Here is a 17,332-nt window from a genome sequence, read left to right as displayed (position 1 = left end):
CTCAGTGCTAAGACCTTGGTATAGTGTCTTCTAGATCCTTTTTTCTGCTTCTTTTTCTTTAAAAATAAAATTTACATGTTTAAATCATTTGACTGAAAAATCTTTGCTTTAACCCCTCTGAATACTTACAAATCCTATGTTGTCTTCCGCACACTGGACTGTAACTTGGGTGGCAACAGATTTGTCATAGATAGCAGCTTCAAATGACTTATTGCATTGGGTAAATCTGCTGCACAAGACTTCTTGAAAGTATGTCACTTTCAAGAATGTCACTTTGAGGAGTTAAGTGTGCCTGACCTAAGCCATATTCTTTTCATTCACCTATTATGTATGTGAAAGTTGGGCATTACATAAGGAAGACCACAGAAGAATTAATGCTTTTGAATTAAGGTGCTTGTGAAGACTATTCAAAGTACCATAGACTGCCAAAAGAATAAACAACTCTGTCTTGCAAGAAATCCATCCAGAATGCTTCTTAGGCGTGAAGTGTTGAGGTTCTGTCTTACGTACTTTAGACAGTATCAGGAGAGACCAGTCCCTGGGAAAGGACAGCATGCTTGGTAAAGCAGAGGGTCCCAGGAGAAGAGGAAGACCCTCAGTGAGATGGATTGATACGGTGACTGCATAAGAATGGTGCAGGACCAGACAGTTTTATTCTGTTGTGCATAACACCGTTATGGATCAGAAACAACTTGCTGACACCTAACAAGAGCAACAAATATGAAAATAAACTGAACATTGGCCAATGCTCTAAATTTAAGTGCTAAACCATCAAACCTCAGGGCCAACTATAGAGGCAAAGCTTCAGGACCTTTGGTGAGCCCAGAGCTCAGATGTGGCACCAGAAGCAGAAGCAGAAGGATAAAATAGACAATGACACCTGTACGAGAAGTCATCTCTCAAGTTCAAGCCAATGCATGTTCTCATTCTCTTGTTCCAGGTTGCTTTTTATAACTAACAATTTTGCTTAGATATAATTTACATAACTTGTAGATCCGCTGTTAAAATGTATAATTCAGTAATTTATAGAATTGGGCAACCAACATGACAAGATTTAGCCTCTGAAACAAAACCATAAAAATCCAATGCAGTTCAACACCATCATCATCATAGCAACTTTAAGCCTCGGAATGTATTTTCAGCGCATCTATACTCTTTTAAGTTTTTACAGATTTTTAAAATTTATACCCAAATAACCTGAATGTTTTTACCTTCCTCAGTTGCATTACTATGTCCAGAACAATTTTACGAGTGCAAGAATGGCTTTGATTGGACTTGGTAAGTTGGAAATTGCCTGTCTTACCTTCTGTAGTAGCAGCAATCCCTGAAACTGTAACTATGGAATACAGAATAGAACACAATTGGAGAGCTCATTTCTCTACTCACATCACATAGGCAGGGTGTGATAGATTTTGTTGAATTGCTAGTCACTTTTCTTGGAAGGCAGAATTCAATAATTAAACTACCTGATTTAAGTTCTTTATAGTATTTGCATCGTGACAAAGGGCCACTTTTTTTTTCTTTTTTTAAATCATTTTATTAGGGGCACATACAACTCATCACAATCCATACACACATCAATTGTGTAAAGCATATTTGTACATTCATTGCCCTCATCATTCTCAATAAGGGCCACTTTTTCTAAGGAGAACCAAAGTCACTGCCATTGAACAGATACCAGCTCACAGTGACCCTGTAAGCAGGGTAGACTTGCCCTGTGAGCTTCCGGGACTGTACCTTCACAGGAGTAGAAAACCCCACCTTTCCCTGCTGGTGATTTTCAACTACTGGTCTTGGAGTTAGCAGCACAAGAAGTCTTAAACTGTATTCTTTTTTTCTTTAGTACAACTGAAATAAATAATGGATATAAACAGACAAATTCTGTATATGTATATATACATATTTATATTTATTGGCCGTTTGCATATCTTTCTAGGAGAAATGTCTCTTTAAGGCTTTTGCCCCTTTTAATTGGATTTTTGTTGAGTTCTAAGAATTCTTTTAGAGACTGCTAGGGGCGGTGGACCCGGTGTGGCGGGGGGAGCAAAAAAAAAAGAATTCTTTAGATATTTTGAATACTAGAGCCTTATCATATTTATAAATAATGTTTTCCCATGGGTTTTATTTTCACTCTTATGGTAGTGTGTTTGGATGTGTAGTGTTTTAATAGCAAAATATTTGAAACATGCAAATGTCCATTAAGAAGGGACTGATTAAATAAATTATGGTAGAGTTATAAAAGACAAGTTCTGAGATAACAGGGTTACATCATTTTAAAAATAAAGAATAGTTACCAATGTGTGCACAGAAACCATTCTATGTAAATATAGCAAACTTTGAAGAGTTGTCTGGGAGAAAAGCGTTACAGGGAAGACTTGTTTTCTTTACTTTTTTGATGTTTGAATTCATAACGTGCTTAAAACAAGAAAAAACTGTAGATGTTGTTTGGTTGTGTTTGGGAAATTGTGTTCTAGCTGGTTTGTGTTTCTTTCGGGATAGGTGTGAGTCATCCTGTTCTAAAGCAGGTGGCTGAACAGTTTCTCAACATGCGGGGCGGACTCGGTTTATCTGGTGCGAAGTCCGTCTACCGTGGAGGTAAGCGTTTTGTTCAGTTTGGGTTACTTTTCCTCGAGGAAGTTCCCACCCTAGAATAACATACTGGAAATTGGTGGCATGCTCACATTCAATCTCTGGTATCGTGCCTCATTCTCGGCCACTCTGTCGGTGGAGTCTTGTTTGTTGCTGTGATTCTGAACAGGTGTCAGTGGAGCTTCCAGACTAAGATTGACAAAGGAGAAAGGCCCGACAGTCATCTTCCTAAAACCAGCTAATGCTGGTCCAATCTTGGGAACAAGTGTGATCCACAGCCAGTTGTGGGGATGGCTTAGGACTGGGCACCGTTTGCTTCCATTAAGTATCTGGTGACCAGGAGTCAGAGACTAAGTTGATGGCATCTAATAAGAAGGCTTAGTTATTTACCATGAAAAAGTCTCAATATGGAAGGAAATAATTAGTTAGGTGTTGTATATGAATTGTGTGGTGTGGGGAGGACAGCTGTTAGGGGTTGACATAGGGAGAACACGGAATGCTGAAGCGTAAAATCAATAATGACCGCCATTTTCATTGCTCTCCCGCGGCTCCAGGTGAAGTTCGAGAACAGAATGGAGACAGTCTGGTACATGCTGTTCTTGTAGCAGAAAGTGCCGCCATAGGAAGTGCAGAAGCCAATGTATTCAGTGTTCTCCAGCATGTGCTCGGTGCAGGGCCACATGTCAAGAGGGGCAGCAACGCCACCAACGCTTTATACCAGGCTGTTGCCAAAGGGATTCACCAGCCATTTGATGTAAGTCTTAGTCAGAGGTGGAGAACCTTTTCTCTGCCAAAGGTCATTTGGATATTTATTAACATCACTCTCAGGCCATACTGGTCAAACATGTAATTAACTCACCCCTAATGTAGTGGCTTAAAACTGCTTCTCTTTAGTGAGGCATGTGATGTTAGCTGGCATGGATGACTTCCCAGGCTTTACATAGCCCCTGGGCCGTGCATTCCCGACCCCTGGCCTTCACAGCTGATGGCGCTCCTTTTGTTTTCAAAGGCTCAGTACTTAAGATATCCAGTCTTAATTCTCATTTTCCGGTAAAGCTTAGCACAGACACAAACAAAACCTTTGTAAAACAGAGACTATCTGGCTTAATTTCAGAGATTTATTATCTTTTCAGTTATTCTCATTTGAATTTGAAAAAATGAATACTTAGAAATAGAGCACTTAGAAATTGATAACTTGTACTCATTAAAACAAGTTTTCCATTTGTACCTGCTCATTTCTGTAGTGCATTGTCCTCATAAATTTTTCATTAAGCATCAGTGATTACACCATTCTTCCACCCAAGCTTCATCTTGAATTGGTATTTTTAGCATAAATTTTAACAGAACTCATGTTGCTCTAACAGGAACCCTTTTCAAACTATCAATTCTTAGTGCCTCAAGCTAGATCCAGTTCAGACATACTATAACTAGTACATGTTTCATTTATGCCACGAGACAAAATTGAAAGTTATGCACAGTTTTTTCCTAATATGCATTTTCCATGAACTTTTTGAAGACCCCTCATATTCTTATGTTTTACAGTGGTTGTTAACCAGTGATTCTCAATTGTCATTGTGCATAAGAATCACTGGGAACACTTGTTCAAAATTGGCTCCCAGGCCACAGGGATTCGAGCCACTAAATATGGGACAGGAACCTAGAAGTTTATATTTTAACAACAATCCAGGTGGTCCTTCCACAAATGACACGTAAATGTGAAACACTGGACTAGGCCGCCCATCAGGTTCACTTTCAGAAGCTGCTTAGATTACAGACAGAAATGCCTCTCTTATTCATAGGCTAAACTTGTTGCTCCTTTGAACATCCGGATAGTAGCCACTTACCTGAAATGTTTCCCCAAATCCTTTGACTTCAGTCTGTAATAGAAAATGGGAATTGGTAGAAAAGTTACCCCCAGCAGCAGAAAGAGGAAACCAAGTCTGGAATGCCAAAGCCCTGTATGCTAGTACGGTACAGGGAGTCTCTATAATAATGTTTGCAAGATGATACTTACAGTGATGCTTCCTGTAATCTCACTCACACATACAGCCAGAAAAAAATACAGAAGAGGAAAGTGGACATCTATTTTTAAAATATTTAAATAAATCATTTGTACTGCTTGGTAGATCTGCGTAAGAGCCAGTTTCTGTGTATTGTTACAGTTTCAGGTTATTTATAGTTGATTTTTGTAAAACTCAAATAACTATACTTGGACCAAATAAATATCATCTGCTTGTTTAAAAAATAATCAGTTAAAACAGTCAGTTACATATAAAAAGGTAACCCGTATAAATGGTTAGTCCTTGATAGTATTGGTTAAGTGATACATGAAAAGCTCTAATTTGCTTATCCTGTGAGGATTCAAGGTTTTGTCTAGAAAACCTTGAGTTTCACCTGGTGGAATAACATCAGAGTTTTGTTCTATTTCAGGTTTCTGCTCCTGGTGGAATAACATCAGAGTTTTGTTCTATTTCAGGTTTCTGCTTTTAATGCCAGTTACTCAGATTCCGGCCTCTTTGGGATTTACACCGTCTCACAGGCTGCAGCTGCCGGAGATGTAAGTTGACAACCCAACCAAATCTCATTGAAAGGTTTTGTTTTTCTCCACAAAAGTGTTTTTTGGCCAAAGTATGGACAGTTTGAATGCCATGACTTATCAAGAGCTCTGTGTAAGGAGCCCTGGAGTCAGTGTCAGGTAACTATTGCACTGCCCACCCACAAGCTGCTCCACAGGATAAAGATGAAGCTGGCTGTTCCTTAAAGACTTACAGAGCGTCCCAAACTCTACATAAGGTCACTGTGTGTCAGAATCAACTCAGTGGCAGTGGGTTGAGTTGAGGGGTGGTTAGTGTAGTAATTGGCATTGGAATGCTATGGAGAACACTAAAAATGTCTATGTTGGCTTCCAAGAAAGATGGAAAAAGATGTGCTGTGATGATAAGTGTTGAACTGCTAACCAACCACAGGTTGGTGACTCAAACCCACCAGCTGCTCCACTGAAGAAAAGATGTGGCTGTGGGGTTTGTTTGTTTGTTTGTTTGTTTATTCTTTATGGGGAGACAGACCCTAGATGGTGCAAATTGGTACTGCATTTGCTAACTGAAAGGTTGGAGATTCAAGTCCACCCAGTGGTACCTTAATAGACCTAGCAATCTACTTCCCAAATGCATCCATTTAAAAGCCTATGGAATGCTGTGCTGTTCTGACAAACAGGGTCATCTTGAGTCCGAGTTGGCCAAATAGCAACTGTTTGGTTTGGTTTTGTTTTTTTGTGGGGAGTTTTTTGGTGTTCTTTATGGAAATTTATAAATCCGTCTACCCTTCCTAAACGCTACTGGTATCCTTTGCCTTCTGCGTCACTCTTGGAAGATGCTGTTATTTTGGCTACTGTAAGTTGTGCAGTCTGCTGCTTTATGGTATGCAGTAAGAATGTGAATTACATGGGGACTTCAAATAGACATAACCTTCCCTCTCGTGGTTTCACCTCAGGAGAGGGACATTTGGCTGCTGAGATGACCAGTCTTTCCTTATCTCTTCTAGGTGATCAGGGCTGCCTATGACCAAGTGAAAACCATCGCTCAGGGAGGCCTTTCTGATACAGTTCTCCAAGCTGCCAAGTGAGTTGCAGCATTAGCTTTGTGTTTACTAATAATTTAAGTTGGCCATTATAATTTTTGTCTGGCTAGGCCAATACGGTAATGTGTGCTTATAAGGATTCAAAAATATAACATATTAAAAAGGAAAGGAAAAACACACTTCTACCTGGGAGATGAGACTTAAGATTTTGCCTGTTTTCATGATAACTTTTAAATCACTAATCTTGTATTTTTATTTTTATTATCATTTAATAGCACAATTGTAGAGATTTAAAATTTATAAAGATTACTAACAGTTTGATGTATGATATTAATAGCTGTCTCATCATATACTGGACATTTTCTACAGTTCATAAATTAGCTTTGGGCTTAAAATATTTCTGTGTTTCATATTACTCTTGATACAGATTCCCAACTAAATCAAGAGTTATCAACATTATAAGGAATGTTGAAATACATGTGTCCGTTTGTTTATAAAACATTCTTATATTTCTAAGTCACAATCTAGAAAGAGTTATGTACAAATTCATGTTCACATTACCAACACATGGGTGCCTATTTTACCATAACTAGAGAGGGATTTTTTTTTCCTCTTTACCAAGTTAGTAGACAAAAGAACACATGGTTTATTTTTCTATATTAAAAAAAAAATCAGGTACGCTTTTCCTATTGGTGGTATTTAAATTCCCACTGTCTAAATTGAAAGTGCGAACTACACAACACCGTTAACTCATTAGTAATTCAAGGAACTGAAACTACAATCTCTGGTATTAAACTAGTCCTTTGATGAAGTTAGAAATGCAGTCTGAGGCATTTACTGGGCCTCATCCGTTCAGGGTGCTTCAGAGTGTGGATCCTGAAACTTAAATGGTCTCCGTGATCATTTAATATTGTCCTCTCCTGTCCAGAAGCATGGTAATGTTTGTGTACAGAGTAACTTAATACCCTAATTATATATTAAATGTATGTAAACCCACTTCCATCAAGTCTGTTCTGACGTATAATAGCCCTGTCAGACAGATAAGGCTTGCTTCCTAGAGTCTCCAAGGCTGTAATCTATAGAAGATTGCCATATCTTTCTCCCAAGCAATAACTGGTGGGTTTGAACCATCAACCTTTCAGTTAGCAACCCAACACTTGGCCCACAGCACATGAGGCCCCCTATTAATGTGTATAAGCCCGTTGCCATCAAGTAGATTCTGACTCATTGCAATCCTGTAAGATAGAGTAGAACTGCTCTATAGTTTCCAAGGCTGTAATGTTGATGAAAGCAGACTGCCTCTGTATCTGCCAGCCTTCCAGTTAACAGCCCCCTACAGAACCTGTTGTGCCACCAGAGCTCCCATACATGTGTATAGTATAAATAACAGGAACATTCCACAAGGTGGATTAATAACCGAGATGGCACCCCTAATCATTTCGGTTCCAGTTTATATTGTTACTTTACTATACAGAACACACTACAAAATTACATGTTTTAAATAGATTCGGCACAATTTATTAGATATTGTATACATAGGACCAAGGATTGATACAATGCAGTTTTACCTGATGGCACTGGAAACATGAGAATAAATTGAAACACTGGACCTTGAGAAAAATTCTTATTTCACATCTAATTTAAGAAATTTTATTTTCTTAATAAGTATAGCAGAGTTTTTATAAAGCATGACAAAGTGTGGAAAAATGGAAGTTCAGTTATTAATATCAAGATGTGTTCATTTTCTGACATTTTGGTGGAGCTGATACTTTTTCTTGTAAGGTTTCTTAGTCTTCCTATAGTGAAAGAGAAAATGAGGTGTCATTGCTGAAGGGACAAACTAATAGCCTCTTGGTAATAAAGTTAATTGCAGATAAAATCCTTTTTAAATTAAACAATGTAGCAAAATTGCCACATTAAATTTTAATGTGTTAATAGAAGTCTTTCTATAGGATGATAGTTTATTTGGGGGTTAAATAACTCAAGTGCCTTATTGAATATCATATTTATAAAAATAATAGTTTCTTCCTGGAAGAACTGTGAAATTTGGGTTTTGTTTTATTTCAAACTGATCGATAAGGTGGTAGCATCTGCTAGAATAGATGCTTTTGTACCTGTTATGTAGACTGTCTAAACTACCCTCCCATGGCACCCTGCCCGCCCCCCAAAAAAAACAACCACTGTCATCCAAGTCAATACCAACTACAGCAGCCCTAAAGGACAAAGTAGAAGCAGCCCGTAGAATTTTCAATGCAGTAAACCTTTATATCACATTGTTCCCCCAGGGAGCAGCTGGTGGATTCAAATCATCAGCCTGTTGGTTAGCAGCCAAGCACTGAATGTGCCACCAGGGCTCCTGTTCCAACTGTTGGGGCTGCTAAGACCTATTCTGCCTCCCTGCCCGTTATCCCCACTTGCCTTCATCATGCCCGTCCGCAGTGAGTTTTGAGGGAGACAATAGATTTAGAACTGCTAAATGGACGATACCGAAGAACCCACATAGGTTTTTCCCTTCATAATAGTGTTGTATAACAGATTTCCAAATTGATCGTGTCATTAATAAGAAGTCGGTGAACTGAAGAAATAGGTGGAGGCCTTTAGCATTGTAAGATTTTTCAATGCTGTGTTGAAGAGTTGGGAACATACTTTAAAGCTCCCCTTTTATCTATAAAGCTGCTTTCGTTGCACACCCTTTATTGGACAGGAACAAGCTAAAAGCTGCGTACTTAATGTCAGTGGAGTCTTCGGAGGGTTTCCTGAATGAAGTGGGACTCCAGGCTTTAGTTGCTGGTTCCTATGTGCCGCCAACCACAGTCCTTCAGCAGATTGACGCAGTGACTGCCACTGATGTCAAAAATGTAAGTAGACGGAAACTTCCAGCATGTGACTTCTAGATTAGAAAAATTCTATTTGATATCTAGTAACATAACTTTAGTGATCCATTTTCAAAGCCTCCTTGCACATATTTTCTCATGCTGTTTGTTGCCTATCTACACCTGGTAGAAGGGTATATGTAGGGCATATGTAGACCCCTTACACAACTGAATTACTATTAGTCAAACCATTTGAAATCCCTTTTCTCAGATGTCAAAAGGGGCCAAATGTTGGCAATGTCATACGATTCAAACAACCACTAAAGTTTGGGCATTTTTCTTCCTCTCCCACAAAAACTAAACTTCACATCCTACCAATCCTCCATCAGCATCTCAGAATTCCCTTTTAATCTTCTCAGGCTATATTTCTTTGCTCAAATTACGTGTTGTTTGTTTCTACATATACTATTGTTCCCTTCAAGATTGGAATGTTTTCTAGGCAAGAATTATATCTTGCCTCTTTATACAGAATAAATCTGAAGTACGTGAAGTACGTGAACTACATACCCTGTGTGACATATACATGAACTACAAAGTAAACCCCAAAGCAGTAGGTGTCCTTAGTTCTGTCCACATTAAAAATTCCATCTCCTCTCCACTGTTGTGGTCTCACTTATCTTCTCACCAACGGGTGTAGGAACAACCACATCAAACCCACTGCCACTGAGTCGATTGACTCACAGAGACTCTGGAAGACAGTAGAACTGCCCCCTGTTAGTCCCTCCGGCTGTGAATATATACAGGAACGAAAACCCTCATACATTTTCTCCCTCGAAGAAGCTAGTGGTTTCAAACCACTCTGGGCAGTTGAGGTTGGCAACCCAACTAGTAACCTCTAAGCCACCAGGATTCCACTTGTACAGAGAACCAAACCAAACTCACAGCCGTCAAGTCAGTCTGACTCAAAGCACACCTATAGGGCAGAGTAGAAATGCTGCGCGCCAGGTTTCTGAGACTACAACACTTTACTGGAGTAGAAAGCCTCAGCCTTCTTCCAAGGAGTGGCTAGTGGTGTTGAACTACTGAACCTTGTGCTTAGCCCACCTCGTTAACACCCTATATCACCACTGCTCCCTGTATAAAGACAATGGGGTTAAAAAGGGAAACAAACCTATTTTAAGTTAACACTCTCTGGATTTTAATTGGCCCAGTCTATTTACAATGCAGAAACAGAAAAGCACTGACCGTCCTACATACCACACCTTGTGTGAGGTTTGCCTTCCCTTTTTAGCAGCCCCCTTCCTATATGGTAGAATGCTCAAAGGCACAAAGCTCACCTTTTCTTCCTACATTGTCACAGGTAAGTGTGACAGCTAAGTGTCAGCCACCTCCTATAATTCATTTTGAGAAACATAGAATTATTGGTTTGGAAAAATGGGGAAAGTTTACTCCATTATACATTTCCATATTTCTGTTAACTTTTGGTCTTTTCTGTTTATTTAAAGGCTGCGGTGAAGTTTGTTTCTGGCAAAAAGTCCATGGCAACCAGTGGAAATTTGGGGCATACACCTTTTCTTGATGAGTTATAATACTGAAATACTAACCATTTTCTCAAGTCATAGAAGCAAACACATGACAGTTAAAAATGTCTAATATAACATTTATCCTTTTTTGTTTTCTTTCAACAACCTAGAATATCTTTGAAGCATGAATGGGTAATTATTCCCAACTAACCTAAATTCAATAAAATATGCTATTTAAATTCTTGCAGTTTTCCTAATCAGTTTTCCTAATCACAAGTACTTATAAGCTGAGGTCTTGTACAGAAGCATCAAGAACTATAAAATGAAGGCTAAGTGACTAGCAGGATAAATAGTTCCAAATTAGTATCGATGGTGTTTAAAGATGTAAGCAGTTACACATTTATAATTTTGAATCCCCCCAAAAAACCCATTGCTGTTGACTCTGACTTCACTCCCATAGACTAGAGCTAGAGCTGAGCCGCTGGGCGTCCAACCAAGTCTGTGAATCTGTACGGAAGGAGATCGCCTCAGCTTTCTCCCGCAGAGAGCAACCACCAGATTTAAATGACTGACCTCCGTTGAGCACCCTACTGCTTAGCCACCTGCCACCGGGGCTGCTTATTTTGGTGAGGTAGTTGGGAGAGTGATTGTTTACCTCCTTTTTTTGCACTCGAGTTGTGTCTTCGAAGACACTTTAAATTCCCTACCAGTCATCCTGTATTCTCCGTGCTTCACTTCGTGTCTAATTTTCCTTCACTGTGGCAGTTTTCCTTTCTCTCACATCCCCTATCCCTCATCTGTTTCTTTCCAGTCTCATAAGTGATTAACTGAAACAACTCAACATTGAAAGTAAAAGTAGAGCTTAAAAGTGAAAGTGAGGCAGGGCCAGGTTTAGTGTGAGCAATTACCAGAACAATAATATTTGTATCCTTCTAAGTAGGGCACCTCAGTCTTGCCAAAAAAGAGCTAAGTATCTTTAAAAAAAAAAAAGATACCTTAAAAAGTTAGTTTCTCCACTATATCCACTCATTCTGATATTGCGTTTCCTCTGCTATATTTTCTAAAAGATGGTACTGCTATTTTGAGTTGAAAAACATATCAAGGTTTCACGATGCAGTCATAGAATCTGCACTCATTTCTATGAGAATAGCAACCTGTACATGATGATACACAAAAACTGGGTACTTTGAAGAGAAATGCCCAGATGGTCTTAGATTTGCCAACCATTGTTTAATCAGGTTGGCCCTTGCCCTCTTCAGTTTGGGCACATTCTTCCAGCCAGAAAGCATCTGAGGTTGAAGAGGCTGAGGAGGAGGAGGAGGAGGAGGAGGATCTTTCATTGGCTTGCTTCATCATTGTCCAGTATGGAGAAGGTGCTCTCACGTCCTTGTGATCTCTGTGAAGCATCACGTCAGAGTGAATGTCTTTCCCTACACTGATAGTATGATCCTCCTTCTCATACCCGTGCCAGTCTGTGGAGATGGACACTGGTCTCCTTGCAGTCCCAGTTGACTGTGGATATCTATAAGACTTCAATTTCTTATCTGTAACTACATCTTCATTTTCAGTGTTGCTTGTGGGAGCTTCATCTTTTACCTGCTTGGTTTTCTTGGTACTGAAATGAATAGTGAATGAAATGTATTCTTATTGTAGGAACTTTTAACAAGATGTCTTACAAACATTTTCCTCATAAAAGAAAGAATGCACAGGCCTGTGTGATCATGAGGTGTCGATGGGATCAAGTATCAGGCCTCAAAGGCCCAGAGCAAAAATTCATAATGTGAATGGGGGGAGGGCAGTGCAAAGTGGAAGCCCAAAGCCAATCTGTAAGCAATTGGAAATCCCTTACAGAAGAAGGGTCGTGGGGAGAAGACGGGCCAATCAGGGTGCAGTACAGCACCTATGAAACATACACCATTCCTCTGGTTCTTTTATGCTTCCTCCCCTCACTGTCATGACCCTAATTCTACCTTACAAATCTGGCTAGACCAGAGCATGTACATGGGTACACATTAGAGCTGGAAACACAGGGAATACAAGACAGATAAACTCCCAGGGGGGATGGACAACAGACAAGGGGGTAAAGGGAGACACTGGACAGTGCAAGACATGAAAAATAATTTGTACATTGTCAAGGGTTCATGAGGGAAGGGAACAAAATGAGCTGATACCAAGGGCTCAAGTAGAAAGAAAAAGCTTTGAAAATAATAATGGCAACATATGTACAAATGTGCTTGACGTGATGGATGGTGATAAGAGTTGTACGAGCCCCCAATAAAATGATTTATAATAATTTTTTAAAAGGAATACAATCTAGCGTTAATACAACCTTTAGGTTTTTCTTAAAAAATGAATAAAATTTTTCATAGCTAAATGTAAATTAAATTCTGACTAAAATTATTTTACCCTACTTTGAAAACGCTTTAGACAGTTTTAATCCAGAATATTGACAAGGATCCCCTCCTCCAATAAACTTTTTATTGTGAATTAGGGGCAGTTATATCAGATAATCCTTTTTGCATTCAACAATTTATCAAGCCTTCCAATGGCTTGTCCCCTGCACCTGCCCTTTTCCCCATTTCTTTCTTGTATCTGCCCCTTCACTCAAGCTAACGCTGTCTACCCACTGGCTTATTGATTCTCCTCCCCTCCCTTCCTCTCCTACTCCTGTGGCCAGCAGAGTCTATTTCTTCAGGTGTGAGAGCCTTTTCTTGGTTAGTTTTTTGTAATACTGGTCTGTATTTAGGCTTTGGGGTTTGACTTTACTCAGGTACTCTGCACAATGTCCTCTAAATGCATACCATGAGATATTTCACCGTTTTTTTGGGCCATTCCTTAACAATGGGTAGTCTATTGTGTGTATGTATCAAGTCTGTTTACCTTTTCTTCCAGTGATGGCCTTTTAATTTGTTTCCATCTTGCTATTGTGATTAGTGCTGTGATGAATGTGGGTGTGCATATATTTGTCCAGTCTATGTTCTTTATTTCTGTAGGATATATACCAAGTAGAGCTATTGCTGGGCCATCTGATACTTCTAGTCCCAATTGTTTGAGGAATAGCCATGCCACTTTCCATGTAGGTTGTACTGTGTTTTACAATTGTACCAGCAATGTACAGTGTTCTAATCTCTCTGCAACTGCTCCCACTTTTTTTAACTTTGCTGTCAGTTATGAGGTGAGACAATATTTAATCAGCTTTGATTTGCATCTCTCAGATGGCTAGTGATAACAAGCTTTCATATTTTTGTTGGCCAGTTGAATGTCCACTTTGGTAAACTTATCTATTTATGTCCTCTACCAATTTTTTAATTCAGTTATTCATCTTGTTGAGGCATTGAAGTTTTCTGTAGATTTTAGAGATTAGTCCCTTGTCATTGTCCAAAAAATTTTCCCTAGTCTATGAGTTTGTATTTTCCTCTGTTGGTGAAATCTTCTGATGTATATAAGTTTCTTATTTGTAGGTGGTCCCAGTCATCTTGTCTGTTGGTTATGCATGTGTACCAAGGTTTGTACGTTCTTCCACTGTCTGGAAGAATGGCATTTAGGTTGTTTCCATCTTCTTGCTTTTGTGAAAAGTGCTGCAATGGGTGTGACTGTGTCTGTTCCTGGCTTGTGTGTTGCTATGATGCTGGAAGCTATGTCACCGGTATTTCAAATAGCAGTAGAGTCACCCAAAGCAAACAGGTTTCAGCAGAGCTTCCGGACTAATCAAAGACTATGAAGAAGGACTTGGAAAGTTGGAAGTCATCAAAAATGAAAAGGAATGCAGAAAGATTGATAATCTAGGCATTAGTGAACTGAAATGAATTGGTATTGGCTATTTTGAATCAGTCATATCATTTACTATGCCAGAAATGACAAATTCAAGAGGAATGGTGCCACACCATCAAAAAGGACATTCTAAGTTCTGCCTTTAGGTACAATGCTGTCTGTGATAGGGTACTACTTATCCACATACAAGGAGATCCAGTCAATACAACTATGCTTGAAATTTATGTACAAACCACAAAAGCTAGTGATACAGAAATTGGAGGATTCTACCAACATCATCTACTTGAAATTGATAAATCATGCATTCAAGATGTATTAATAATTTTTGGTGATTGGAATGCAAAAGTAGGAAATAGGAAGGAACAGTAGTTGGAAAACAAGGCCTTGGTGATTGAAAGGAAACTGGAAATTGCATGATAGGATTTTGCAAGACCAACAATTTCTTCATCACAAATACCTTTTTCAACAACACGTGGACTTCTATATATATGGACTTTTCCAGATGGAATGCACAGAAATTAAATTGACTGCATCTGTGGAAAGAGATGATGGAGAAGGTCATTATCAGTAGCTACAACGAGGCCAGGAGCCAACTGGGGGACAAACCATCAAGCTGAACCTGAAGAAAATTAAAACAAGTTGACAACCAGAATACAACCCAACTGAATTTTGAGAACATTCCAAGAACAGATACGATGCATTAAACACTAATAGACCTGATAAGCTGGCATCAAGAATATCATACATGGAAGAAAGCAAAGGGGCATTAAAAAGAGGAAAGAAACAAAAGGTCCAAGTGGTGAGGGCAACAAATGTATAGATGTGCTTTACACAATTGATCTATGTATTGTGATGAATTGTATGAGCCCCAATATGATTAAAAAAAAAAAAAAAAAGATCCAAGTGGGTGTCAGAAAAGACTGAGACTTATAAGTAGCTAAGCCAAATGGAAGAAATGATGAAGTTAATAAGCTGAATAGATCATTTCAGAGGGCAGCTCGAGAAGATGAAGTAGAATATAATGAAATGTGCAAAGACCTAGAGTTAGAAAACCAAAAGAACACGCTCAGCATATCTTAAAGAACTGAAGAAAAAAAGTCAGGCCTCGAGTTGCAATATTGAAAGATTCCATAGGAAAAATATTGAATGATGGAAGAAGAATCCAAGGAAGATGGAAAGAATACACAGTCACCATACCAAAAAGAACTAGTCAATATTCAGCTGTTTCAAAAGGTAGCATATGATCAACAACCAGTGGTACTGATGAAAGAAGTCCAAGTTGCACTGAAGGCATTAGCCAAAAACAAGACTCCGGGAACTGATGGAGTACCAATTGAAATGTTTCAACAGGCTGATGAAGCACTAAAAGCATTCACTCATCTAGGCCAGGAAATTTGGAAAGCAGCTAGTTGGTGAGCTGCCTGGAAGAGATCCATATTTGTACCCATTCCAAAGAAAGGTGACAACAATGCTCACATTAATTGAACCATATTATTAATATCCCATGTGTAAGTAAAATTTCGCTGAAAATCATCCAACAGTCATAGCAGTACATTGGCAAGGTGCTGGTAGAAATTCAGGCTGAATTCAGAAGAGGACATGGAAGGAACAAAGGATAATAATGTTGACTTCAGATGAATCTTGGCTGAAAGCAGAAAACACTAGAAAGATGTTTACTTGTGTTTTATATTGACTGCAAAAGCATTCAACTGTGTGGGTCATAACAAACTATAACAAACCTTGAGAAGAATGGAAATTCCAGAACATTTCATTATGCTCATGAGGAAACTGTACATGGATCAAGAAGTTGCTGTGCAAACAGAACAAGGAATATTACATATTTTAAAATCAACAAAGGTGTGTGTCAGGGTTGTATCCTCTCTCCATACTACTCAATTTATATGCTGAGCAAATAATCAGAGAAGCTCGATTATATTGGAGGAAGGCTTATTAGCAGCCTACGATATGCAGGTAACCTAGCTTGCTGCAAGTGAGGAGGACATGAAGTACTTGCTGAAGATGAAGATCAAGGATTGTAGCCTTCAGTGTAGAAAACCCAAATCCTCACAACTGGACAATAGGTAACATGATCAAGGGAGACGAAGTTGAACCTGTAAGGATTTCTTCGTGCTCGACTCCACAATTAATGCTTATGGAAGCAGTAGTCAAGAGAATCGCCGCTGCTGTATGTGAAAGGCAGACACGGAATACGGAAGACCAGAGAAGGACGGATGCATTTGAATTAAAGTGTTGGTGAGGGATATTGAAAGTACCATGGGCTACGAACAAACCTGTACTGGGTAAAGTGCATTCAAGAGTGCTCCTTAGAGTAAGGTGACCAGACGTCCCGCTTGTGGCGTTTTTAAAAAGTCCCAATTTTTGGAGAATGCATGACAAGCTAGGGAATGGTCTATTTGGTCCATATAGATCAAATTTTTAATCAAGAACCCCTTCCCTCTTCCCCATCTCCCCCAGTCAATGGTGTCCCACTTTAAATCTGGTTACCTTACCTTAGAGGCAAGACTATCATATACCTTGGACATGTTGTCAGGGCGGACCGGTCCCTGGAAAAAGACAGCATGCTTGGTAAAGTAGAGGGGCAGCAAAAAAGAGGGAGACCGTCAAGCTGGGTGGACACAGCAAACCTAAGAACCGCTGTGACGGCGGCGCAGGGCAGTGTTCCTCCTGCTGTACGCAGGGTTCCTGTGACCAGAAGCAACAGCAGGGAGCTGCCTGGTGTTGTGTGCGTGGTCTTCATTTAATTTGAAAAGTGTTTAGAGCCTCTAAATTTGCTCCTATTTTCTTGATGATCTTTTTATAGTTACTGGGGTTATGTTTAGGTCTTTAATCCATCTTGAGTTCACTTTTGTATGTGGAGTCAGGTATGGATCCTGATTCATTCTGCAAATGAAAATCTAATTTTGCTAGCACCATTTTTTGAAGATATATCTCTTCTCCATTTAATGTGTTTTGATCCTTTGTTCAAAATTAGTGCCCCTAGCTGGGTAAATGTATTTCTGAGTTCTCTGCTCTGTTCTATTGGTCTGTGTGTCTCTTGTT

The 17,332-nt window shown here is 39.3% G+C and overlaps 2 protein-coding genes across 2 annotated transcripts in view; one reads left to right on the top strand and one right to left on the bottom strand.

Moving 5' to 3' along the window:
- The window catches only part of LOC101658800 (cytochrome b-c1 complex subunit 2, mitochondrial), a 29,876-nt gene extending 19,136 nt beyond the window's left edge, over positions 1-10,740 (top strand). The window contains exons 7-13 of the mRNA XM_013005468.2: positions 1,221-1,278; positions 2,500-2,595; positions 3,144-3,343; positions 5,066-5,146; positions 6,130-6,206; positions 8,870-9,023; positions 10,484-10,740. Coding sequence (XP_012860922.1) covers positions 1,221-1,278; positions 2,500-2,595; positions 3,144-3,343; positions 5,066-5,146; positions 6,130-6,206; positions 8,870-9,023; positions 10,484-10,567 — 750 coding nt within the window. The 3' untranslated portion in view covers positions 10,568-10,740. The remainder of the gene's footprint in view (positions 1-1,220; positions 1,279-2,499; positions 2,596-3,143; positions 3,344-5,065; positions 5,147-6,129; positions 6,207-8,869; positions 9,024-10,483) is intronic.
- A 780-nt stretch (positions 10,741-11,520) lies between these two features.
- The window catches only part of PDZD9 (PDZ domain containing 9), a 22,347-nt gene continuing 16,535 nt past the window's right edge, over positions 11,521-17,332 (bottom strand). Inside the window, exon 3 of the mRNA XM_004706069.2 lies at positions 11,521-12,144. Coding sequence (XP_004706126.1) covers positions 11,732-12,144 — 413 coding nt within the window. The 3' untranslated portion in view covers positions 11,521-11,731. The remainder of the gene's footprint in view (positions 12,145-17,332) is intronic.

This window comes from Echinops telfairi, unplaced genomic scaffold, assembly GCF_000313985.2.
Source record: "Echinops telfairi isolate 266 unplaced genomic scaffold, ASM31398v2 ScPeMD7_5;HRSCAF=22, whole genome shotgun sequence".
NCBI classification, from domain to species: Eukaryota; Metazoa; Chordata; class Mammalia; order Afrosoricida; family Tenrecidae; genus Echinops; species Echinops telfairi.
This window is presented reverse-complemented; position numbering and strand designations above follow the sequence as displayed.